Here is a 26,534-nt window from a genome sequence, read left to right on the forward strand (position 1 = left end):
TTTCATCGCCTTAGCATACCAGACAGCTTAGAAGACCTCGATGTTGCAACAGAAACTATTGCCTCTGTCTTTTCCAGCACATTAGACTCAGTTGCTCCTTTGCGTTTAAAAAAGATTAAGGAAATTAATCCAATGCCATGGTACAATGACCACACTCGGGCCCTAAAGCTAGCAGCCAGAAAAATGGAGCGCAGCTGGAAGAAATCAAAACTAGAAGTATTTCGTATTTCGTGGAGAGAGAGAATGATTGAGTACAGAAAGGCCTTAAAATCTGCTAGATCTGCCTATTTTTCTAAACTCTTAGAAGAAAATAAACACAACCCTAGGTATTTATTTGATACAGTGGCTAAATTAACAAGAAATAAAGCTTCAACTTCTGATGTTTCCAAAGAGCACAGCAGTAATGACTTTATGAACTTCTTTACTTGCAAGATTGATAATATTAGAGAAAAAATAATAACCATGCAACCGTCTACTACAGTATCGTGTCAGATAGTGCATTGTAGTGTCCCTGAGGAAAAATTCAATTCATTTACTGCTTTAGGAGAGGAAGAATTGTCTAAACTTGTTAAATCATCAAAATCAACAACATGTATGTTAGACCCTATACCGACTAAGCTATTGAAAGAAATGCTTCCAGAGGTCATAGACCCTCTTCTCAATATCGTCAATTCATCTTTATCATTAGGATACGTACCAAAAACTTTTAAGCTGGCTATTATTAAACCTCTTATTAAAAAACCACAACTTGATCCTAGAGAATTAGTCAATTACAGGCCGATCTCAAATCTCACTTTTCTGTCAAAAATACTAGAAAAGGCAGTATCATCACAGCTATGTTCCTTTTTAGAAAGAAATGGTATCTGTGAGGATTTCCAGTCAGGATTTAGACCGTACCATAGTACTGAGACTGCTCTCATTAGAGTTACTAATGATTTGCTCTTATCATCAGATCGTGGTTGTATCTCTCTATTAGTGTTACTGGATCTTAGTGCAGCATTTGACACTATTGATCACAATATTCTTTTAAATAGACTCGAAAATTATGTTGGCATTAGTGGAATTGCATTGTCATGGTTCAAATCATACTTATCTGACCGTTATCAGTTTGTAGTAGTAAACGAAGACATGTCATATCGATCACAAGTTCAATATGGAGTACCACAAGGCTCAGTACTAGGACCGTTACTGTTCACTCTGTACATGCTACCCTTGGGAGATATCATTAGGAAGCATGGCGTTAGTTTTCACTGTTACGCTGATGATACTCAGCTCTATATTTCTTCGCGCCCTGGCGAAACTTACCAATTCACAAAATTAACGGAATGCATAGCTGATATAAAAAATTGGATGACCAGTAATTTCCTACTACTAAATTCAGAAAAAACAGAGATTCTAATTTTTGGACCAAAAACTTCTTCACGTAATAACCTAGAATATTGTCTAACACTTGATGGCTGCTCTGTTAAGTCTTCGTCGTCAGTTAGGAACCTGGGTGTGCTTTTTGATACCAATCTTTCATTTGAAGGCCATGTTACTAGCATCTGTAAAACCGCATTCTTCCATCTTAAAAATATATCTAAACTACGACATATGCTCTCAATGAAAAATGCAGAACAGTTAGTTCATGCGTTCATGACCTCAAGGCTAGATTACTGTAACGCTCTACTGGGTGGTTGTTCTGCTCGCCTGATAAATAAACTACAGCTCGTACAAAATGCAGCAGCTAGAGTTCTTACTAGAACCAGGAAGTATGACCATATTAGCCCAGTTCTGTCAACACTGCATTGGCTTCCTGTTAAACATCGTATAGATTTTAAAATCTTGCTAATTACTTACAAAGCACTAAATGGTTTAGCTCCCCAGTACCTGAGCGAGCTCCTAATTCATTATAGTCCTTCACGTCTATTGCGATCTCAGAATTCAGGCCAGCTGATAATACCTAGAATATCAAAATCAACTGCAGGTGGTAGATCCTTCTCCTATTTGGCACCTAAACTCTGGAACAATCTTCCTAGCATTGTTCGGGAAGCAGACACACTCTGTCAGTTTAAATCTAGACTAAAAACGCATCTCTTTAACCTGGCATACACATAACACATTACCAATTTATATTTCCAAATCCGTTAAAGGATTATTAGGCTGCATAAATTAGGTCAGCCGGAACCGGGAACACTTCCTATAACACCTGATGTACTCGTTACATCAGAAGAAGAATGGCATCTACGCTAATATTAGTCTTTCTGTTTATCCCGAGGTTCACCGTAGTCAACCGGATCCGGGCCGTATCCAGGTGAGACCAAGGACCTGCACCTTGACACGACCACAACGCAGCCCTGAAGTATCAGCAGAGATTGAGTCAACTAGATCATCCCCTGTGAAGGCCTCATCGACACGACAGCCACGACACAGTTCCTCAACAACCGTCCATACCGGCGTGATGAATACGATCCTCAATTGGATGGAACTGAAATAAATACTTTTAATGTTGCGATCCTATTGGACTTATGATAGCAACCTGAATTGTAACAAAGCACTGTTGGCCAGAGGAGAACTGGCACCCCGACTAAGCCTGGTTTCTCCCAAGGTTTTTTTCTCCATTTTAACACCAATTTGCCACTTGTCTGCCACCTGATGTCACCTGATGGAGTTTGGGTTCCTTGCCGCTGTCGCCTCTGGCTTGCTTAGTTGGGGACACTTGACTTGACATTTGATATTCAACAGTGCTTTTGATCTGCCTGCATTGACACTATTCTTTAAGAGCTGCTGTGCAGCCAAACAATGTACCAGTTATCAATGTAAAGCTGCTTTGACACAATCTACATTGTAAAAAGCGCTATATAAATAAAGGTGACTTGACATGTATAAAATAGCTTCTAATTAAAACAATATTACTACATTTTTAATAAAAAAAATAAATAAATAATACTTTAATACTTTTTTTTTTTTTTTTTTTTTTTTTAATTCCAGGGAAAAATTTATGTACAGAGTTATGTGAGGACAATCATCCACAACCTCAAATAAGAGGATTCTATATAAAATAGCTGATTAGAGAGCATGGAAATTGAAAGAAAGTATTCAGTGGTTGTTTATACATACAGTCATGATACTGTCATGATGACGAATAACTGCTATGTTACGTGAGCGTAACCACGATAGAGATGATAATCAAAAATGGTAACAATCTAAAAACAGCAATTGCTCATGGTGACATTTTAATCGTTCACGTTCTAATGTGGTCATATCGCACAACCCTACTTTAAATGTATGTTGCTTCATTCTTTGCAGCTCCTCTATGGCCGCCACAAGTTGCTGCCTCCGTCAGCCAGGCTGGACTCTTGACGCACACGTACGCCTTGCCGCAGGCACCAGCTTACAGCCAGTGTGCGACCATCCAAGCGCCCATCGTCGGCGTGACCCCAGCGCTCCAGACTCCTCACCCGCAATTACCTGCACACTACCAGCTCCCACAGCAGCCTTCACAGCCGATGACCAGCATGGTCCTCAACATCCAGAGCCAATCCCTCGCTGTCGGCGGCCTGCCCCCAATGCCCAGCATCTGCCAGGTTGCCCATCCTGTCCACACGGTGGTGGGCAACGGTCACCTGACCCACCCCATGGTGCAATCCGCCGCCATGACCTCCTCAACGCTGCCCACCAATGGACCTTTGACGAATGGCCAGCAGGAGACCACCAACAATGGCCTGCAGATGCTGAGAACGGTCGGACTGGGGAAATATGAATTTACAGACCCCTGGCATCCCAAAGGTAAATTACGTTTTGGCCTCAAATAATTTTAGAACATTTTGTAGACGTTATAATGTCAAGTCAAGTCAAATTTATTTGTTTAGTGCTTTTCACATTACTTCAAAACACAATGTTGGGGGTAACACATTACAAGTAACGCAATGCATTACTTTCCATAAAAAGTAACTAATTAACACAATTAGTTACTTGTTTAGGGAGTTAGAGCTGGGCGATAATATAGCTTACATTTTGCAGTGATACAAGCAATCAAGCTGTTGGGATTTGCTGTATAGAATATATTGCTCTACATGAGTGTATGCGGATAAAGTTGGGTAAAATATATATATATATATATATATATATATATATATATATGTTTCTAGCATGTAATATGTTTGGCAACAGTTCTTCTAACCCTAATTGATAAATTGTGTAGCTTTTCATTTCTTAAACAACCATGTAGGAAGACACATTGTGGCCATATTCCAGGATGACAATGTCCAGATTCATCAGGTTCAAATTGTGAAACAATGGTTGGGAGGGAGCACGAATAGTCATTTTCACAGAGAGTGCTTGACTCTTGCATTGTCAGTACAAGATCTTGACCAAAAATTGATTCACCTGTTGATGAAAATAACATCAAAACATTTATTTCCATCAAGAGATGCATCATTTTTGGTCAAGATCTTGTATTGACAATGCAAGAGTTGAGCACTCTGTAAAGTCTACTCCTTTCAATAAATTTAAGGTCTGGACTGTTGCTCTGTATGTGGTCACGTTAATGTGGTCCTTTAGTCTCCAAAAAAAAAAATCACTCACAAAATTTTCGACCTGCACATCTTGCCCCTTTTTCTTTTGTTTTTTCTTTTGTTTTTCTTTCCTACCCAGCAAGTGGAAGTTTGTAATGATTTTATGAATTTCAAGGATTAGCTCTGATATTCTGCAACATCCAGGAACTATTGTGAAGATTAAATAGATTCACGGGGCAGTGGATGCTTCTACAAAATTGTTGGTGTGTCTAAAATGGCAGGAATAATTTCCATATAAATGGAAACCTTATGTAAATATAGTGTAAATGAATTTCAGTTCATATATCAACACAGTTGAGACAGACAAGTTTAATGTACCATAGCTAATTTCTTAGGAATGATTTATTAGGGGAAATAAACTCACGCTGTTTGATGTAACTCGAGTAAGTCTTAACTTTTCCTGTTCTGTTTTTTGGTTTCTCCTTCTTAATATTATTACATTCTACATATTAGGTTTGTCCGATTGTTCAAAAGAAACCAGTGTATGGTTATTGTGTTATATTGTGCCCTAAAGTGCTTAAATCGGCCTGATTTTCTAGCCAGCCACAGGCAGAAATCTTTTTCTTTCTCCCTGTATTGAATGTCATGTTGAATCTCAAGAGGTATTCATCTTCTGAAGAGGAGAGAACATGAGGCGAGTTTGCTGTCCATTTATCTGCTTGTATGATGATAGGAAATCAGATGCCAAAGACTAGTTCAATAAATATTTATAGTTTCTACTGAAATTTACAGATTCAGAAGAACTGGACATTAGTGTCAATGTAAATATCATCACAATCCATTTTACTTTCATTGGTTTGTGTAAAGTGGGCGTTTTATACCAGAATCAGGCCTGAATGTGAGTTTGCTTTAATCATTGCCACGGTTTTAGAAAGGCTGAAGAACTTTAAACTAGAGTTGCAACTAACCATCATTTTGAAACAAATGTGATGCTCTGATTCAGATCTGAGTAATTGAGTAATTCTGTGAAATGGATAGATGCTTAGATTTATCTTGAATTTGGCTGTTCTACAGACAAAGATTGAGACTTTGTACAATGCATTTGTGAAAATATGTAATCTGATACAATGCAGGAGCTGACTGCAAACTAATGGCAGTACAGAACAGGACAAGCTAGACATGTTAGCAACTGAAGGAGACATGCAGTTGTAGGGATGGATTGGTACACATACAGTGGGTACGGAAAGTATTCAGACCCCCTTAAATTTTTCACTCTTTGTTATATTGCAGCCATTTGCTAAAATCATTTAAGTTCATTTTTTCCCCCCTCATTAATGTACACACAGCACCCCATATTGACAGAAAAACACAGAATTGTTGACATTTTTGCAGATTTATTAAAAAAGAAAAACTGAAATATCACATGGTCCTAAGTATTCAGAGCCTTTGCTTAGTATTTAGTAGAAGCACCCTTTTGATCTAATACAGCCATGAGTCTTTTTGGGAAAGATGCAACAAGTTTTTCACACCTGGATTTGGGGATCCTCTGCCATTCCTCCTTGCAGATCCTCTCCAGTTCTGTCAGGTTGGATGGTAAATGTTGGTGGACAGCCATTTTTAGGTCTCTCCAGAGATGCTCAATTGGGTTTAAGTCAGGGCTCTGGTTGGGCCATTCAAGAACAGTCACGGAGTTGTTGTGAAGCCACTCCTTCGTTATTTTAGCTGTGTGCTTAGGGTCATTGTCTTGTTGGAAGGTAAACCTTCGGCCCAGTCTGAGGTCCTGAGCACTCTGGAGAAGGTTTTCGTCCAGGATATCGCTGTACTTGGCCGCATTCATCTTTCCCTCGATTGCAACCAGTCGTCCTGTCCCTGCAGCTGAAAAACACCCCCACAGCATGATGCTGCCACCACCACCATGCTTCACTGTTGGGACTGTATTGGACAGGTGATGAGCAGTGCCTGGTTTTCTCCACACATACCGCTTAGAATTAAGGCCAAAAAGTTCTATCTTGGTCTCATCAGACCAGAGAATCTTATTTCTCACCATCTTAGCAAACTCCATGCGGGCTTTCATGTGTCTTGCACTGAGGAGAGGCTTCCGTCGGGCCACTCTGCCATAAAGCCCCGACTAGTGGAGGGCTGCAGTGATGGTTGACTTTCTACAACTTTCTCCCATCTCCCGACTGCATCTCTGGAGCTCAGCCACAGTGATCTTTGGGTTCTTCTTTACCTCTCTCACCAAGGCTCTTCTCCCCTGATAGCTCAGTTTGGCCGGACGGCCAGCTCTAGGAAGGGTTCTGGTCATCCCAACATCTTCCATTTAAGGATTATGGAGGCCACTGTGCTCTTAGGAACCTTAAGTGCAGCAGAAATTTTTTGTAACCTTGGCCAGATCTGTGCCTTGCCACAATTCTGTCTCTGAGCTCTTCAGGCAATTCCTTTGACCTCATGATTCTCATTTGCTCTGACATGCACTGTGAGCTGTAAGGTCTTATATAGACAGGTGTGTGGCTTTCCTAATCAAGTCCAATCAGTATAATCAAACACAGCTGGACTCAAATGAAGGTGTAGAATCATCTCAAGGATGATCAGAAGAAATGGACAGCACCTGAGTTAAATATATGAGTGTCACAGCAAAGGGTCTGAATACTTAGGACCATGTGATATTTCAGTTTTTCTTTTTTAATAAATCTGCAAAAATGTCAACAATTCTGTGTTTTTCTGTCAATATGGGGTGCTGTGTGTACATTAATGAGCAAAAAAAAAAAAGAACTTAAATGATTTTAGCAAATGGCTGCAATATAACAAAGAGTGAAAAATGTAAGGGGGTCTGAATACTTTCCGTACCCACTGTATATTCCAGATGAAAGTGTAGATTTGGCCAGAACAGATCTATAAGGAAGTATAATGTGTTGGAAGATGGGTTGGTAGTATTTTTGACATTGACATTTTTGCATTTGGGAGACGTTTTTATCCAAAGCGACTTACATTGCATTCAATGTTTACATTTTACCATGAATTTCCTGGGAATCAAACCCATGACCTTGGCATTTCTAGCACTTTGCTTTGAGCTACAGAATAGGGTGTGGAATAACACTCTTGCTGATAATGTTGATGCTATTGGACTCTTTCTGAAAGGCACAGGAACATTAAACAGTAGACTCTACTTAAATGTACCAATTATTGTTAATGTTGTTAAAAAAAAGCTGAAAATCTTAATAGATTTTCCTGTTCAGTGAATGTCTGAAAACATAACGTCATGTATTGACTTACTGACTATCTCTTTAAACCAAACCATATGTCTGTCTCATGAATCTAGAGTTCTCCATGTCTCCGTTAGTGTCAAGTTCAGTATTCATTTATAACCTCCATCTCTGTTTATCAAACCCCATGTGCTGCTATGTGGTAGCGTCTCTCTGACAGGTTGGTTTTAGGATGATTTATCATGGCTTTATCTCTCTAAACAGTAAAAGCTGCTCCACGCAGCTTGATCTGCCCCTCCTCTCCTCTGAGAACACCATAGACGTCCATCTGAATCTGACTTGATCCTGCTGATTACTGCCTTGACTTAGATTAGATGCATTGATTTTTAGTAGTGTTTGCCAAGTCAAGCTTTGCTATTATTGCTGAGTGTTAGTTAGTTACACCTTTAATGTTTTGTATTAAAATTCAACATGTAATGTGGACTACGGAAGTGAATGATTTTTTAAATCATGCAGCAAATGAAAAATTGAATGCAGAGTTTTCCTCTTTTTCTCCCAAGTACTGTATTTGAATTACACGTTCAATACAGTGCGTTGCACTGTGTATCTAAGTGTATCTATAACTAATGAAATCTAAAGTGAAAAATTGAGGTTGAAAGGTGTCCCCTTATAGATGTGAGAGCATGTTAATTGCTTCATACTGATAGCATCTGTTATTTATGTTAAGGGTGTGTGATATCACGATTTTAGATTGTGAACAATTAAAATGTCTCCAGGATCTGAGGAGAGATCCTAGTATCTTGGCACAGGCACATTCTATCAATTCAGTTCTGTTTTCGTCCTTCAGGAATTTATATATTTTTTGTTTTTCTGACCAATATTTTGACCAAAATTACAAATGCAACGAAAATAAATGTATCAGTACTCTGTATCAGTGAGTTCCAAAAATAAAAGTAGTGATATCAGACTAAAAACTGTAATATTGTGAAATATATGTACAGTTTAAATGAACTGTTTTCTATGTGAATGTATTTTAAAATGTAATTTAATCCTGTGATGCAAAGCTAAATTTTCAGCATCATTACAGTCTTCAGTGTCACATAATCCTTCAGAAATCATAATAAATTTGCTGTTCAAGAAACATTTCTTATTATTATCAATGTTGAAAACAATGTTGAAAACAGTGTTGCTTTATAGTTTTTGTGGAAACCATGATACATTTTTTTTTTTTTTCAGGATTCTTGATGAATAGAATGTTCTATGTTCATTTATTTAAAATCGAAATATTTTGTAACATTATAAATGACTTTACTGTCACATTTAATGTGTCCTTGCTGAATAAAAGTAATAATTTTATTAATTCCCTCAAACTTTTGAATGGTAGCAGCTCACTAGGTGTAGATTATAATTATGAGGATACATTATGATTCAAAAATGAGACTTCTGTAGTTATGTGTGTTTTGATAATTTGGTGTTTGTAAGTATAAATGCTTCTAGTCACAGAAGCTCAATTTCATACATTGTTGTTTCCCGAAATGTGTCAGAACAAGATTCCTAATTCAATGCGACTACAAGTCACATTCTGAGCTTTGCCACAAGGGACAGTATAGCGATTATTAGCATAAACTGCTTTCCTCCACAGTTGGTTTTCTTTTTTAGGCAAACTACTGTCATGGTAGAGCAGGGGTTTAAATTGAATCTTTTGGAGGTTGGTTAAAGTTACAGTTGACATGTAAATAACAGATAGCTGAATAATATTACATCTGTTTTAATGCCATTTAAAGTCAGTGAATATTGCTCACTTGAGTACTGACGTTTGTTTGCACTCAAGTATTTGTGTCTGCGAATGTGAACACAATTTTGAGCGCCATTGCTGCAGTGGACTGAAATTCATCATGTACAGTACTGACGCAAGTTCCCTTCCCTTTCAAACAAATGTAATGCTACCAAAAGCTAAAAAAAAAAAAAAAATTAATCAAATTAAATAAAAGAGGTTGTTTTTTTTTTGTTTTTTTTGGCACATTTGTAACAGTGAAAATCTGGTCACGTTGTGTTTTCATCTACTGTTGCTGCACATCACTCATAAGTAAACTTTGTTGGCTGAAAACCCAAGTTTGGTTTAAAAGATGAAAAACGCACCAAGCACAATGTTCTCTCACCATTCCTGATTTCTAACACACACTCACAGTGTTCGGCGTGGTCTTGTGGCTATCAGCAGAAACGAAAGCTGCTGCACTCCGCGTGTTTTTCCAACGTCTCCGGGCGTGTTCATATGTAAATTGTGTGAGCTTATTTCGTCCATTAGATCGAAAGATCTGAAAAAATCCCATATATTGAACCACCCATAGACCCTTCCCTTGAAGAAATCAGGACAGAAGTGGTCAAAAGTGGACAAAAGAGATGGATTAAAACACCAGGTTTGCTATAGTTTCTCCTTCACAAATCGAGAGCTGCATGCTTGACTTAATTTGAGAAAAAAGAAATCGTACAGTAGTCTCATTCAGATAGCTCTTGTTCATATGCATGTATTCTGACCTTCGCGTTGTGTATGGCCTGCCAGAGAGCACGCTCAAGATTTTCTCATCTCATATCTATAGCTCCATTGTTATCGATTCACAGCTCTTTTGTTCTGGAAGGACACATTTCACAAGCTTCAGCGTTCTTTCCAGTTCCACCGAGAGAGGAAAGTGCTTATGGAGAATCATCAGACTGAATCAGATGAATGTATTTGTTCTCACCGTAACACTCTTAAGCCATTAAGAAGCATCTTTATGCCTTTTAAAGCACAGAAATGTAAACACAAAGGAAATGCAGTGCCTTAAAATATTATGTTAAGGATGTACAGTAGTGTCTGAGAGTTGTTTTGACTCTTTTTTTGCTTTAATGTCAGATGACAATAATGATTTGAGAGCATTTTGTGCTTCAGAAGTCACAAAATGTACTTGCGTTTTATTAGCGACCTAGATATTGTGTAAAACCTTTAATATTTCTTTTTCATTTTGTGTCTTTCGCTTTTCTTTGTCTTCAGTTTTTCAAAAGTTTAAATCTTTGTTTATTTCCAGGTTTAAATGGAACAATCCCAGATTTTTTATACCCCACTGTACAGTTGTTTTTGCTCTGGCTAACACAAGTGATTCATTCGCAAATGTTAATAACAATTACATATGTGTTAATTTTTCTTTAAAACGTTCCTTCCTGGTCCCGGTAGATTGCTCTATGCTATTTTATGATTACGGTCTTCTCCAGAGAACACTGACCCACTTAAATAGAGAATAATTCCCTGCCATCCATTCTATCCTTGGCTCAGATTAATATGGAACATTTTATGCCGATAATCACATCACCTTTACCTTATTAGTTTGTCAGATGTCTACGGAACAGCTGTCAGAGGCATGTGACATGTTGCTCTAATGATGTTGAGATGCTTACACCAGCCAATTATTCAGATTATTGCATGGAAAGCAAGCACATGAAATGCAGAAGTGACTTTGAATGTGTTTATTTTCAGAAGCGCTATATGCTTTGTTGTGCAGAGCTGGGTCTCGTTGTACATCAGCTGTTGTTTGTGGTCTGTTCTTATTAGTCATGAATACCTGTCGTGATCATGGCGTCCTGCTGTTTTAGGGGCTTTGGGAGTTGCTGAAGTTATTTCAGCACATAGTCATTCCGCATTGGCTTCAGAGATGATTAATTATACATTAAGCATGTCAGATATGACTCATGCATATACTTACCTTATAATTATTATTTGATAAGCATAATTTCCTGGACATGAGGAAATGTTGGACTATTCTTGGTCCTAAAAAGACCATGTTGAAATGTTTACCAGTAATCTATATATATATATATATATATATATATATATATACTAGTGGGTGCAGGACACTATATTTATGTAAGTGAGGATAGCAAAATAAACTGTGACATATTATATAATAAATATTATTCAGACACTCTGATCTGACCATGTTTTGCTTAAGTGTTATCTGACATAATTAAGATTATTTTTTTCTGACAGTTTAACTCTTGATCATATTTTATTAACATTTTTTTAAACTATAGTGAATAAACTGTAATAATGAATGAAATGTTCAAGGTGTCTGAATATATATATATATATATATATATAATATATATGTGTGTGTGTGTGTATCATTATCATTATTACATTTTTTGTCTTTTGACATGATTTTCATGATAATTTATCACAATTTACCCTAAATTATCATTATGTCCTGATGTTTCACTTTTTGAATAATTTATGCTTTCATTTATACATTTTTATTAATAAACAAGTACATGTATACTATAATTATATTTATTTGTTTATTTGCATTCATTTATATTTATTTATATTTATTCATTTTGTATTTTTTAATTTGTATTCATTTATTTTTGAAAACATTGACTTGAACAATGACATTATCATATTAATCAGTAGCCTCTGAGCTCATATTATGTCTATGTAGACAGGTTTATACAGAACGGTTAAAAATGTAAGTCTATATGGAGAACATGAATGGAATTTTTATTTCCAGATCCCAACCGTAGCACGCCATTGTCTGTCAATGTAATAGTTTACCCAAAAATGAAATGTTTGAAAAGAACTGAAAGAAAGTCATACAGGTTTGGAATGACGTGTTTATATGATGACAACAAATTCATTTTTGGCTAAAATATTCCTTTAAATTGTAGTTGTAGACGTGCACATTTTACTGACAAAGGTCAGTGTTTGTTTTACAATGAAATGAGAGCGTTGACCTTTTGCCCTTCACTTTTGTTGTTGTTTTTCCTTCACACTTGATGGTTTTATCCCTCTTCTCCAAATCTTTTCCAGCTCTTTACTTACACAAACAAATCATTTCCGTTTTTTCTTCCAACAATGATTGGTTGTGTCATCATATGCTCTGTGCTTCGATGTCAGAACATACAAAAATCATTGTTTCTCTTCTTTCTCTTGTTCTACAGAAATGTTGAAGGAATTGAACCAGCAGCGGAGAGAGAAAGAGTTTACAGACCTGAAAATAATTGTTGAAGGCAAAGAGTTTGAAGTCCATCAAAATGTTCTAGCTTCCTGCAGCTTGTATTTCAAGGACATGGTGAAAAGGTTTGCTTTCCTCCCGTCCTTGATCTATTCTGTTCTTTTCATAGGGTGCATTTGTGTCGCCTCCTTTTCCCTCCCCATCTTTTGCAGGTCTGAAGACATCGGTTCCCATCACAGGGCCAGTAGCCATTCTGTCTGTTCCACCAACGAATGTTTTTCACTGCTAAAAAAGGTCAAGGCATGGACCAATCTGACCCTTTCATCTCTATTTACTAAGTGTGCCAATTTGCATTTTAATGGGCGAAGAAGTTCCATGACTGGGGGTTTTCATTTTAAATGCTTTGTAAATGTCAAAACAAATGAAAGGCAGATTTTAGGAGTGCGTTTGGCATATGGCATCAGCGCTGTGCTCCGGCTGTCTGTGTCAAGTGCTTAGACGGGATGTTCTAGTCGTCCCACTTCACCCTTTACCTGCTGTGACTCGTTCCGTATCTCGGTGGAAATTCACAGAGTGCTTTGAGCGTGCCGTCAGGATTAAGCCAACCTGCAAACTGCACGAATCTCCTTTATGCTTTGGGAAATTCTGTTTCTTGCCGACTTGCCGTCTCATATTGATGCTGATCTCAGCAGTCGGGTGTCCCAGAGCCGTGTGACTGACTGGATGTTATTTATGAGTAAAAACTTAATACAGAATTATGTTTACAGGCAAAAAGGTTTACAATCTAGGAATCTGTTTTACATGTATCAGGTGCTCTTCTGGTAAAGCTCTTGAGGAGAATTTTGCTACATATTTACTGCAAATTTATGATTTCACATGCAAATGAGCTTGCAAACTGTTTGCAGTAAATTTGTTGTGAACGGTTGTAGCAAACCTTGAAAACTTAAAGTGTTTATTTAAATATGACACATTTTGATTGGTGCCTGACTTTTGTTAGCTAGCAGAAAGAAATAGTGGAAATATAAACATAAAATCTAAATTTATCTCACAGTGCAAAGCTAGAAGATTGGAAAAATGATTGTTTGTAAAAGCCTTTTATTCAAACTTTCCTTCTAAATCTTATAAATTTCCTTTTCGACATATGTAAAGGATAGAATCACAGTTTGTTTAATAGAAGTAAAACTTTTATAGGTAAAAGTTTAAGTAAAACTAGCAGTTTAACTTGCTAAAAAAGTATAAACTATAAATCAGACAACAGAAGGCACGTAGTAGATATTGTGCAATGGGTTTTTCAGCAATGTTTTGATCATGTTGATGATTTAGAAGCCTTATAAATTTGCATATCAAGGGCCAGATTTATCAACAGCTTGCATCAGCGCAAACCCTCTTCTGGCGTTAAAAAAAAATACTGTCAGGATTTACTAAAGACACGCAGTGAAAAAGTTGTGCTGAAAAGGCATGGACAGGGTTATTTTTGGGGCAAATGCATAGGATTTTTTTCTTTTCAGACGCAAAATTTATGGGGGGAGAGTATTTAAATGAATCATGCAAGTTTTACTAAGGTTTGTAAGGCTTGTCAATTTACTGTTATTTGCGGCATTATTTACTGCCCAAAAAAAAAAACCATGTCTTAAACCAGACGCTAATTTGCGCTGCTCTTGGTAGATTGCATTGGTCATTATGGAAATGATCCGGCTGCGTCGTTGTTCTTTAATTTGCAAGTCGTCAGTAGATCACGCGCAGAACTTTTCACTCCCATCTGCTTTTTTTTGGAGTTGCGCTCTCATGCTAATTTGCCCTGTTTAGCAACTCTGGCCCCAAATATTATACAGAAAGCTTTATAGGGTTAATGTTTTGTTGAATCAAAGTGCACCACAGTACAACCCATTGTATATCTATCCCAGTCAGTCTAGTTTCAGTCGCATCAAAACAATAACAAGAGCCAGGGCATTGAAAGCAGAGAACAAATAGATTGGCTTGGCAGGTGTAATTGCCGTAATGCTGTCAAATTCCTGTATAATATATATCATGATACATGTACTCCAGCTTCAAGGACAGATTGTGCCGTTAGATTGTGATTTTAGTCCAGGTTGAGCTGAGCTATCTCATGAGCAGCAGCAATGAAAACTGCATTAGGAGCAATAATTCAGAAGTTTGTTCTCGGTGAAGCACAAAATGTGCTGATACACCTCGCCAAGCAATTTGAGTTTCACTGCCTTTGGAAGGACTGAAACTAGGGCCTTTGGATGGAGAATTTCACACTCTCATTGACATCTAAATTGTCCTTCTTAGAACACAGAGGAAACAAGAACATTTCTAGAACCTAGTGAGCTATCAAGGCAGCATTTTAACTGAAATGCAACGTTCATATACTAATGATGATGATGATTATTCATTCATTTATTCATTCATTCATTCATTCGTTCGTTTGTTCATTCGTTTATGCATTTATTCATTTATGCATTTTTGCATGTTCATGTATTATTGCTATGCATTTGTGCATTTTTATTTATAAAATGTTTATTTATATATAATATTTATTTATATATAAATTAGTGCTGTCAAATCGATTAATCATGATTATTCACATCTAACATAAAAGTTTGTTTACAAAATGTGTGTGTGTGTGTGTGTGTGTGTGTATATATATATATATATATATATATATATATATATATATATATATATATATATATATATACACACACACAGATGCGATTAATCGATTTGACAGCACTAATATAAATCATTATCAGTTTATTTTTTTCACTACTGGCATTGTGATTTCTACAAATGTTACACAATTCTGCCTTGGAATAGATTCAAAGAAGGCATTTTAGAAACCTGCATAATCATGCACATGTGATGCCTGAAGCCGGCTCATTAGGTTACAGAACAGACACGTACAGAGTCATACAGTAGCATTGCCATTCATTTGAAAAATACATTAGCTTTGTGCATTTCAAGTAGAAAATATGTAACCCTGTCAACAGTTATTAAGGCAATGTAATGCATATGAACAGAAAGTTCAATCCAGTTCAGCCTCATAGAGTTCAAGTTCAATCTGTCGTTCATGTGCTTGTACGTACATAGAGCTGCCAGTCGGCTGAAAATTCATGCTACATTAAATCGAGAATCAACAGCTTTGTTCAGCGGAGTAAAATCAATGGCGAATCGTGATCTGTAAAGCTGTGGCATACTAAACCATTCTGAAAACATTCTTGCATTATTTATTCATCATGCATTTCTAGTGGGAAAAATGTGAGTAGTCTTACACTATTTCAGCCTGATTATTTGCTTGTTTACACTTCAGATGTGCTTAATTAAGTACTGACTTAAATCTTTGAACTTTTAGAGAAAAAAAACTAAGATAAATATCAAATCTGAACGAAATGTTCATCTTTGAAAATGATACATGCATTGAGCTGTAATCTGAGTTTAATATCAGAGATGTCTGGCGGCCCTTTAATGGGCGAATCAGCCTGAGACTAAAGTCATTATCAGGGTGTCCGTCATTTATATCAGTCAAACGGACCGGGTTTATCTAATCGTCTATAAAGAACACCTGCTGTATTTATCATTCTCAGAGAAAATGTGCATTAAAAAGTGATTCATCCATTTAGCAAATCATGCACTAAGTGGATCTGTGTTTGAATGTAATATATAGCCATTAGCGCTACCTCGTTCACATTGATAGAAAGCAGCGCCGCTTATGAATTTCACAATATCTCCAGAGATTCAGCCTGTCTGCTGGATTTTATTGAATATTTGCGCTTTGTTTCTGGCAGTGCATCCATCATATTGCCACTTGCTGAGTGCTTCCACATATATATTAGCATAGACACTATGTTATTAGTCTGAGACTGATAGCTGGCATTGAAGAGCCCACTTTTGTTTGGCAACTCTTGATTTGTTTTGTTCCATCAAAAAGTACGCTTAACTCCGAAGTTCAAGTGATTTGATATCTTTCGTTTTGATCCTTTTATCATTTTTCATGTTTAGAAGAAGGAATACAGTATAGGCATAAGTTAAAAAGGTTTAAAGCAATGGGATCAAAACTTGCAAACCACCTTAGGCTGATGTCATGACCAGGTAAAGAAGTGAAATAAAGCAGGGCTAGAAAAATAGTTCCATCTAAAAAAGACACTTTACACTTCAAATAACATGTTTGCTCTAAAGAATTCATGAAAGCAAATCAGTGCTCAGGTATATAATCAGGTATAATGCAGTCTGACAGAAAGCACTCACATTTATAGATTTTTCAGTTTGCTTTTTCTCTCAAGGATGTAGGCAAATGTGCTCGACATTTTTTTGGAAAATTTGAAAAATAGAAATTGTGTCTATTTTAGAGGCCCCTGTCATTCTTAAAAGGCATAAAAAGTTTCATCACTTTATTTTACCAGTCTAATCAATATAATAGGTCACAGTCAGTGAACAAAAGTATCTATTTTTATAACCATTTAATGAAAATTTTCAGGGCAGACATGTTTCAAACCTGATTAAAACGATTAAGTATTTTATTTTATTATTTTCTTTCTTTCTTTATTTGTTTGTTTATATATATTTTTATTTATAAAAATGTATTAAATTATGTATCTATTTTTTAACAAAATATTGGTTTGTTTATATATAATGTGTATTTATATATAAATCATTTTCAGTTTGTTTTCTTTCTTTTTTTCACTGAGCTTGTCTCAATGCATTCTGGATAACAAAGGATACATGCGATGCTGACTGAGAATATATCCAAAAGAAGGCGTTTTAGAAACCAGAATAATCATGCACATATTATACATCCCTTCATTTTTAAAAGTCTTTTTCCCACTTTGAGTGTCATACTGTATTTTCCCAGTCTAATCAATATAACAGTCATAGACTGTGGATGAAAAGAAAGATTTTGATAACCATATAGATCTTTTTTTTTCAGGGCAGACGTTCATACTTGAGAATAAAATTATGGCCAAAAAGCTCTTTTCTGAGCGCAAGTGTTTATGGAAATAGTGCAAGTGGGAGTGTGGATTTAGATTTCTGTAACTGATCTCAGGGACATAGAGAGGGCTGAATTTCTATTTTCTTTCTCTTTCCCACCTCTTAATGGTGGACATTTTATTATTATTATTATTTTTTTTTTTCTTTACCTTTTCTTTCTTAATATTTCTCCTCCTCCACTTACACCTGACAGCAATAAACTTTGCATTTTTGTTTTTCTTTTCAGGAGTAACATTTCTTGATTTTTCAGCCACCGCCAGAGACACCCACCTCACCTCATACTCTGCCTTTTGCCTCCCTCCTTCCAAGTCAAACCTCTTATAACGTCTAATATTACCGTTCGTATGCAGGCCGTGTTGAACTCTGTTTTGGCAGGTGTTTGAAAGTAAATCCACGTCCCAGTCATGGAATGGTCCCTTTCCCTGTAGGATGGCTGCTGGTTCCCTGTGGCAGAACTGATTTTCTACCCCCTCCTTTTCTTCCCTGCTTACATCACGCTGTCTGTCTGTCTGTCACATGTAGCGTGCATTTGTCTTTGCATAGGTTCTGACTAGGGATGCACCGATACCACTTTTTCCAGAATGAATCCGATACAATACTTTCATTTTTAGTACTTGCCGATACCAAGTACCGATACCTGTACTTTCATTGCATTTTTAATTTTTAAAAATATTGGCAAGAGAAACCAAAAGAATATTAATCAAATTAGATTTTTTTTAAATTAAATTTTCATGCCTAATCATGCCTGTTAAAAATGTATTGTAAAAGCATTGTTCATATTATTGCTTTATCATGTTTTATCTTTAATTTAATATCACAGTGAACATTTAGAGCTGTTCCAGCAGGGCTCAACGATAAGGATTTGTACCAGTTAACAGCCTATTCAGGCTATACGTCAAGCCAAAACAAATTTTAAAAAATATTCTCTTTTCTTTTTTAACGCCATTCCAGCTTCTATTGCTATTCAAGGAATCTTAAGCCTTCCTTTCTCATTCGGCAATTTTGAGACGAATGCTGAACTGTTATTTATTATGTAAGCTTTGTACTTCACTTGCATTATCGACATCATCCTTCACATAACAGCACAGTCAGGCAGTCACGGGTGGTAAACGGCAGATTGTATTACAGAATTTAATTGAGCAGTGTAACGTTTTATATGTTTGGTTGATTGTATTTTATTTTAATTATTTAACAGGCTGCGATATTAAGTAAGCAATGCAATAATTTGTGTGCGCGCGCGTGAGGCGCTGGCGCGACCACTACAAATTTTTTTTCCTTCTAAGACAGTAAACTGTACTCCGTAATTTATGGTCATACAGGTAAAAGCAAGACATAATTCATACATTTACAAAAGACACTTAAATAACATAAACAAGAAGAATGTCTGTTTCCTTTCCTAGATCTTTAGAGTGTGCCACAATGAACCACTTTCGTTTTGTTAATCTGTAGACCTAATTATATAGTAAAATATCGCATAGCCTATAGGCCTAAATATTCCCTTTTATTGTATATGTGTTATGTAGGCCTATAGTTTTATTCTGTTTTCTCCGTTCACAGAAGCGCTGCATGTGCGTGATGTGACGTTGTGTGTACTCATGTTCTACATATCCTGCAATTTTCGCTGGTTTCAAAATGCACAACAAGCTGCATATTAGCCTACTTGACATTCATTTTCACTTAAATGTAGGCCTACTGCTTGACGGTTGGTGACATATATCATCGGAAAAACTAATGCCAGGGCATTGCCATTGTGACTTACCTAACCTATGATGACTTGACAGCTGAGCATGAGCGTGTCAGCGCGGGCATTTCGCTCACTGTAGAGCCTGCGCGCGGGCATTTCACACACTTTGGATGCGTCAGCGTCATATTTGCATAGGCTGTACTATTTGAATTCGTGATTGGTTGACTGCCAAATCAAAATATTAAATAGAACGAAAAAATAGCGTTATTAACCGGTTAATGGCCATTTCAAATTAGCGTTTCTGTTCAGTCTACAATCAATCTACTCTGCGTGTTTCGCTTATCAGCCACCGCACAGAACCTATAGCGTGAATGATTAATTTGTTTAATATTCTGTTAATTAGACATTTAACATTTACTTAACATCCTTTTCTGATATCTTCATTGTGTTCTATGTTTGCTCTGTTGTCAGTGTTTCTTTGTTTGGACACAAACACTACACACGCTGCATGGTATCGTTTTTTGGTATCGGATCATTTTGATGAGTACGAGTATGCGAGTGCAGTATCAGGCCTGAGATCGCTGCATCCCTTGTTCTAAATATATCTACACTTTAAGTGTCTTCATGAAGGTTCACAAAAACACATACTGTGGTTTGTTTAAAGAGGAAGTGTGCAATTTTTGATGCTAAAAAATACTTTCTCAGTTTTGGTGCAACATGAAAATGCATTCAAAACTCATTTTACGTTTTACTAGAAATTACACACTTCACCTTTAAAGCATGTTGTTCGAGTAGAATAGGAACTGTAAGCTGTGGCAGAAGAAAGGTTATTATTATTATTATTATTATTATTATTATTATTATTATTATTATTTTCACCCCACTGCCATGTCTAACCACATGTTAGACGTGGCCGTCCATTAATGGAACAACATTATGAGCTTTTGTTTCTCGAGACACCTTTGTCTTTTTGCAGCATAACTGATCATTTGAGGTTTATAGGTTGGGTACTATTACGTACCCAAACAATGTTAAAAACCAAAGCCAATCAGCCCTCAGCAGATATGCTAAGCCACCGGCCCTCTTCTAGATGGAGAGCAGCTCATCTCAGCAGCCAGGCAATCTGCACTCCCCATATGCCTTAAAAATATGTATTATGCATGGAAATGCATAGCAGCTCACTCAAGTTTTCCCTCAAGCGCCACTGTAGAGAAACTCACAGGCCTGTCTTTGAGTCACACTCGCTGAACAGCTTTAGTGGATGCTCTTCCAAATGAGTTCATCTCACTTTACAATGCTTGATAGGTTTTTAATTGTTTCTTAAAGGAATAGTTCCCTCAAAAGCATTATTTAATGTACCTCATGTCATTTCATATTTTTACAGTGTAAAATTTATTGTAGAATTTTTATGCATTGATGTAGCAATGACCATGTCAAGCTCCTAAAAGGACAATAAGAAACACCATAAAAGTAGTCCATAAAAAGGTGTTCTGAAACAGTTTTTATTATTATTATTATTATTATTATTTGTATTATTTTTATACTATTATAGTATTTATGGTAATAAGGTCTCATTTGTTAACATTAGTTAATGCAGTATCTAACATAAACTAACAATAAACAATATGTTGTTTTTACAGCATTTATTAACATTTATTAGTTCACAGTACATTAACAGATACAAGTTTTGATCTTAATGTAAATGCTGGGATTAACATTAACTGAGATTAATAAAAACTGTATAAGTATTGTCATTGTTAGTGCATGTTAACTAAAGTAGTTAACTAATGATAACAATTGAAACCTTATTGTAAAGCGTTACCATATTTATTACTTTGAATTATTTTTTGTTTTTGTATTTTCAGACTCAATTTTAGTTTAAGTTTTAGTAATTTCATTGTTTTTTGTCTTTTTAAATATTTCTATTTAGCTTTCATTTTTATTTCAATTTTTAATTAATTTTAGTATTTGGACATTTGTGATTTTCCCTTTTTTTCTAATAATAATAATATTTTTCAAGCTTAACTTTATCATATATTTTTTTTTTATTATATTATATTTCAGTTTTATTTCAGTTAACTCAATTTCAATGAATTTTTCATTTTTAATAGTTTTACTTTTAGCTAACAATAATAACACAGTTCAGAAGTCAAATGATAGCTTTGTGTGAGGAATAGACCAAAAGTTAAGTTGTTATAAACTGAAAATACTTTTTTTCCTTTCTACTGGTAGTTGCAATTGAGACGCAACCTGCAGGTCTCTGGTTTAACGTTTATCAATTTGTGTCCAGGTTATCGGGAGAGAACAGAAACGGTGAGAAGATGCAGCTGACAATGAGCAACATCAGTTCAGATGTTTTGGAGCTTCTCTTGGAGTTTGTTTACACCGGCTCCCTCATTATTGACTCGGCCAACGCCAAGACCTTACTGGAGGCGGCCAACAAGTTTCAGTTCAACACATTCTGCAAAGTCTGTGTCTCCTTCCTCGGTAAGAAATGTTTCCATTTCACCAAAGCTGTGTTCCTAAAGCAACTAATTCTTTGCTGTTCGAGCGAACACTAAATTGCATGCATTTCATACAACAGCCTGCTCCGACTATGCACTGGTTTCACTTTCAGACAAATCAAAGAAACTTGTCGCATCACATCTGGTCAGTGAGGTGGTGAAAAAGGGTCATTAAAAACAAAATTATGAGTGTTTTTGGTGCAAGTAACCTTGTTTAACAATGAAAGAGGAACTCAGGAAATAAAGGCTGCAATAAATGCAGAACATAATTGTAGTTCTCAATCTCTCATGGACAAATTATGATAATAGGCTTTCTAATGAGTTTGTTTTTGTTGGTACTCTAAAATCTTGGAGTAATTTACTGGAACTTCATGGTGAAGCCATGAGGGAATACGCTCATTATTCATTCTGTCCATGTCTCACATTCTCTTTTTGGATTCTGTTTCCCCCCTCAGAGCTGGAGGCTTGTGTTATGTTGATTGACAGATGAGCACAACACACACACACACACATACACACACGCTGTGGACTGAAGTGAATCAGAAATACCCTCGCTCATTACGGCAGTCATAATGACTTGCACGTTGCTTGCGAACGGATGTCTTGACAATGGATTTACACTAATTTCTAGTAATCTGAATTCTTGTTGTAATATTTTAAGTCAAGTCAAGTCACCTTTATTTATATAGCGCTTTTTACAATGTAGATTGTGTCAAAGCAGCTTTACATTGATAACTGGTACATTATTTGGCTGCACAGCAGCTCTTAAAAGAATAGTGTCAATGCAGGCAGATCGAAGCACTGTTGAATATCAAATGTCAAATGTCAAGTGTCCCCAACTAAGCAAGCCAAAGGCGACAGCGGCAAGGAACCCAAACTCCATCAGGTGACATCAGGTGGCAGACAAGTGGCAAATAGGTGTTTGAATGGAGTAAAAAACCTTGGGAGAAACCAGGCTTAGTCGGGGGGGCCAGTTCTCCTCTGGCCAACAGTGCTTTGTTACGATTCAGGTAGTTATCATAAGTCCGACAGGATCGCAACATTCAAAGTATTTATTCCAGTTCCATCCATTTGAGGATCGTATTCATCACGGCGGTATGGGCGGTTGTTGAGGAACTGTGTCGTGGCTGTCGTGTCGATGAGGCCCTCAGAGTGGATGATCTAGTTGACTCAATCTCTGCTGATACGTCAGGGCTGCGTTGTGGTCGCGTCAAGGTGCAGGTCCTTGGTCTCACCTGGATACGGCCCGGATCCGGTTGACTACGGTGAACCTCGGGATAACCAGAAAGACTAATATTAGTGTAGATGCCATTCTTCTTCTGATGTAACGAGTACATCAGGCGTTATAGGAAGTGTTCCCGGTTCCGGCTGACCTAATTTATGCAGCCTAATAATCCTTTAACAGATTTGAAAATATAAATTGGTAATGTGTTATGTGTATGCCAGGTTAAAGAGATGCGTTTTTAGTCTAGATTTAAACTGACAGAGTGTGTCTGCTTCCCGAACAATGCTAGGAAGATTGTTCCAGAGTTTAGGTGCCAAATAGGAGAAGGATCTACCGCCTGCGGTTGATTTTGATATTCTAGGTATTATCAGCTGGCCTGAATTCTGAGATCGCAATAGACGTGAAGGACTATAATGAATTTACGAGCTCGCTCATGTACTGGGGAGCTAAACCATTTAGTGCTTTGTAAGTAATTAGCAAGATTTTAAAATCTATACGATGTTTAACAGGAAGCCAATGCAGTGTTGACAGAACTGGGCTAATATGGTCATACTTCCTAGTTCTAGTAAGAACTCTAGCTGCTGCATTTTGTACGAGCTGTAGTTTATTTATCAGGCGAGCAGAACAACCACCCAGTAGAGCGTTACTGTAATCTAGCCTTGAGGTCATGAACGCTTGAACTAACTGTTCTGCATTTTTCATTGAGAGCATATGTTGTAGTTTTTATATCTTTTTAAGATGGAAAAATGCGGTTTTACAGATGCTAGTAACATGGCCTTCAAATGAAAGATTGGTATCAAAGAGCACACCCAGGTTCCTAAGTGACGACGAAGACTTAACAGAGCAGCCATCAAGTGTTAGACAGTATTCTAGGATATTACGTGAAGAAGTTTTTGGTCCAAAAATTAGAATCTCTGTTTTTTCTGAATTTAGTAGTAGGAAATTACTGGTCATCCAATTTTTTATATCAGCTATGCATTCTGTTAATTTTGTGAATTGGTAAGTTTCGTCAGGGCGTGAAGAAATATAGAGCTGAGTATCATCAGCGTAACAGTGAAAACTAATGCCATGCTTCCTAATGATATCTCCCAAGGGTAGCATGTACAGAGTGAACAGCAACGGTCCTAGTACTGAGCCTTGCGGTACTCCATATTGAACTTGTGATCGATATGACATCTCTTCGTTTACTACTACAAACTGATAACGGTCAGATAAGTATGATTTGAACCATGACAATGCAATTCCACTAATGCCAACATAATTTTCGAGTCTATTTAAAAGAATATTGTGATCAATAGTGTCAAATGCAGCACTAAGATCCAGTAACACTAATAGAGAGATACAACCACGATCTGATGATAAGAGCAAATCATTAGTAACTCTAATGAGAGCAGTCTCAGTACTATGGTACAGTCTAAATCCTGACTTTCTAAAAAGGAACATAGTTGTGATGATACTACCTTTTCTAGTATTTTTGACAGAAAAGTGAGATTTGAGATCGGCCTGTAATTGACTAATTCTCTAGGATCAAGTTGTGGTTTTTTAATAAGAGGTGTAATAATAGCCAGCTTAAAAGTTTTTGGTACGTGTCCTAGTGATAAAGATGAATTGACGATATTAAGAAGAGGATCTATAACCTCTGGAAGCATTTCTTTCAATAGCTTAGTCGGTATAGGGTCTAACATACATGTTGTTGATTTTGATGATTTAACAAGTTTAGACAATTCTTCCTCTCCTAAAGCAGTAAATGAATTGAATTTTTCCTCAGGGACACTACAATGCATCTGACGCGATACTGTAATAGACGGTTGCATGGTTATAATTTTTTCTCTAATATTATCAATCTTGCAAGTAAAGAAGTTCATAAAGTCATTACTGCTGTGCTCTTTGGAAACATCAGAAGTTGAAGCTTTATTTCTTGTTAATTTAGCCACTGTATCAAATAAATACCTAGGGTTGTGTTTATTTTCTTCTAAAAGTTTTGAAAAATAGGCAGATCTAGCAGATTTTAAGGCCCTTCTGTACTCAATCATTCTCTCTCTCCACGAAATGCAAAATACTTCTAGTTTTGTTTTCTTCCAGCTGCGCTCCATTTTTCTGGCTGCTAACTTTAGGGCCCGAGTGTGCTCATTGTACCATGGCATTGGATTAATTTCCTTAATCTTTTTTAAGCGCAAAGGAGCAACTGAGTCTAATGTGCTGGAAAAGACAGAGGCAATAGTTTCTGTTACAACATCGAGGTCTTCTAAGCTTTCTGGTATGCTAAGGCGATGAAACTGATCAGGAAGATTATTTATAAAGTGATCTTTAGTGGTAGAAGTGATGGTTCTACCATATTTATGGCATGGAGGCAGTTTAGCCGCCTTGACTAAATGTAGTATACACGAGACTAGATAATGATCTGAGATGTCGTCACTCTGCTGCAGAATTTCAACAGCATCAATATCGATTCCATGTGACAATATTAGATCTAAAGTATGATTACGACAATGAGTGGGTCCTGACACATGTTGTCTAACACCAATAGAGTTTAAAATATCTGCAAATGCCAATCCTAATGCATCTTTTTATTATCTACATGGATATTAAAATCACCAACAACAAGGACTTTATCTGCAGCCAATACTAACTCCGACAGAAAATCAGCAAATTCTTTGATAAAGTCTGTATGGTGTCCTGGTGGCCTGTATACAGTAGCCAGCACAAATGTCAACCTACATAATGTTACGTAAAGTACCATCACTTCGAAGGAATTGTATTTGAAAGACTTTTGACTAATACTGTAAATATTACTATAGATTACAGCAACACCTCCCCCTTTGCCTTTCTGACGGGCATTGTGTCGATAATCATAACCTTGAGGACTAGACTCATTTAAAGTAATGTAATCGTCCGGTTTTAGCCAAGTTTCTGTCAAACACAGCACATCTAGATTATTATCTTTGATAATATCATTAACAATAAGTGATTTTGAAGAAAGGGATCTAATATTTAACAACCCGAGTTTTATCATTTGTTTAGCATCTGTATTTTTTATTTGTTGAACATCAATTAAATTTTTACCATTAAATGGGTTTGGAAGTTTTTTGTTTTTACTAATTCGGGGTACAGACACAGTCTCTATTTGAAGATATCTAGGTGTAAGAGTTTCTATGTGTTGGGAGTTATCTGAATTTTCTGACTTCTGTAACGTGAGGCAGCTAGCAGACGGTCGGTTTAGCCAGTCTGTCTGCTTTCTGACCTGGGCCCCAGTATGTCATGTTTCAGTTCTAAGACTATGTGCCATATTACTAGAGAGAAGAGCAGCACCATCCCGGGAGGGATGAATACCATCTCTTTTCAACAGGTCAGGTCTGCCCCAAAAACTTTTCCAATTGTCTATGAAACCTATATTATTTTGCGGACACCACTTAGACAGCCAGCCATTGAGTGATGATAATCTGCTAACTAT

General features: G+C 36.7%; 1 protein-coding gene across 6 annotated transcripts in view; it reads left to right on the forward strand.

Moving 5' to 3' along the window:
- The window catches only part of LOC127498478 (kelch-like protein 29), a 243,050-nt gene that overhangs the window by 73,237 nt on the left and 143,279 nt on the right, over window positions 1–26,534 (forward strand). For all 6 annotated transcript variants that reach the window (XM_051867840.1, XM_051867841.1, XM_051867839.1 and 3 more), the window contains 3 exons: window positions 3,289–3,768; window positions 12,668–12,806; window positions 21,645–21,841. In XM_051867840.1, coding sequence (XP_051723800.1) covers window positions 3,289–3,768; window positions 12,668–12,806; window positions 21,645–21,841 — 816 coding nt within the window. The remainder of the gene's footprint in view (window positions 1–3,288; window positions 3,769–12,667; window positions 12,807–21,644; window positions 21,842–26,534) is intronic.

This window comes from Ctenopharyngodon idella, chromosome 17 (genome assembly GCF_019924925.1).
Source record: "Ctenopharyngodon idella isolate HZGC_01 chromosome 17, HZGC01, whole genome shotgun sequence".
NCBI lineage: Eukaryota > Metazoa > Chordata > Actinopteri > Cypriniformes > Xenocyprididae > Ctenopharyngodon > Ctenopharyngodon idella.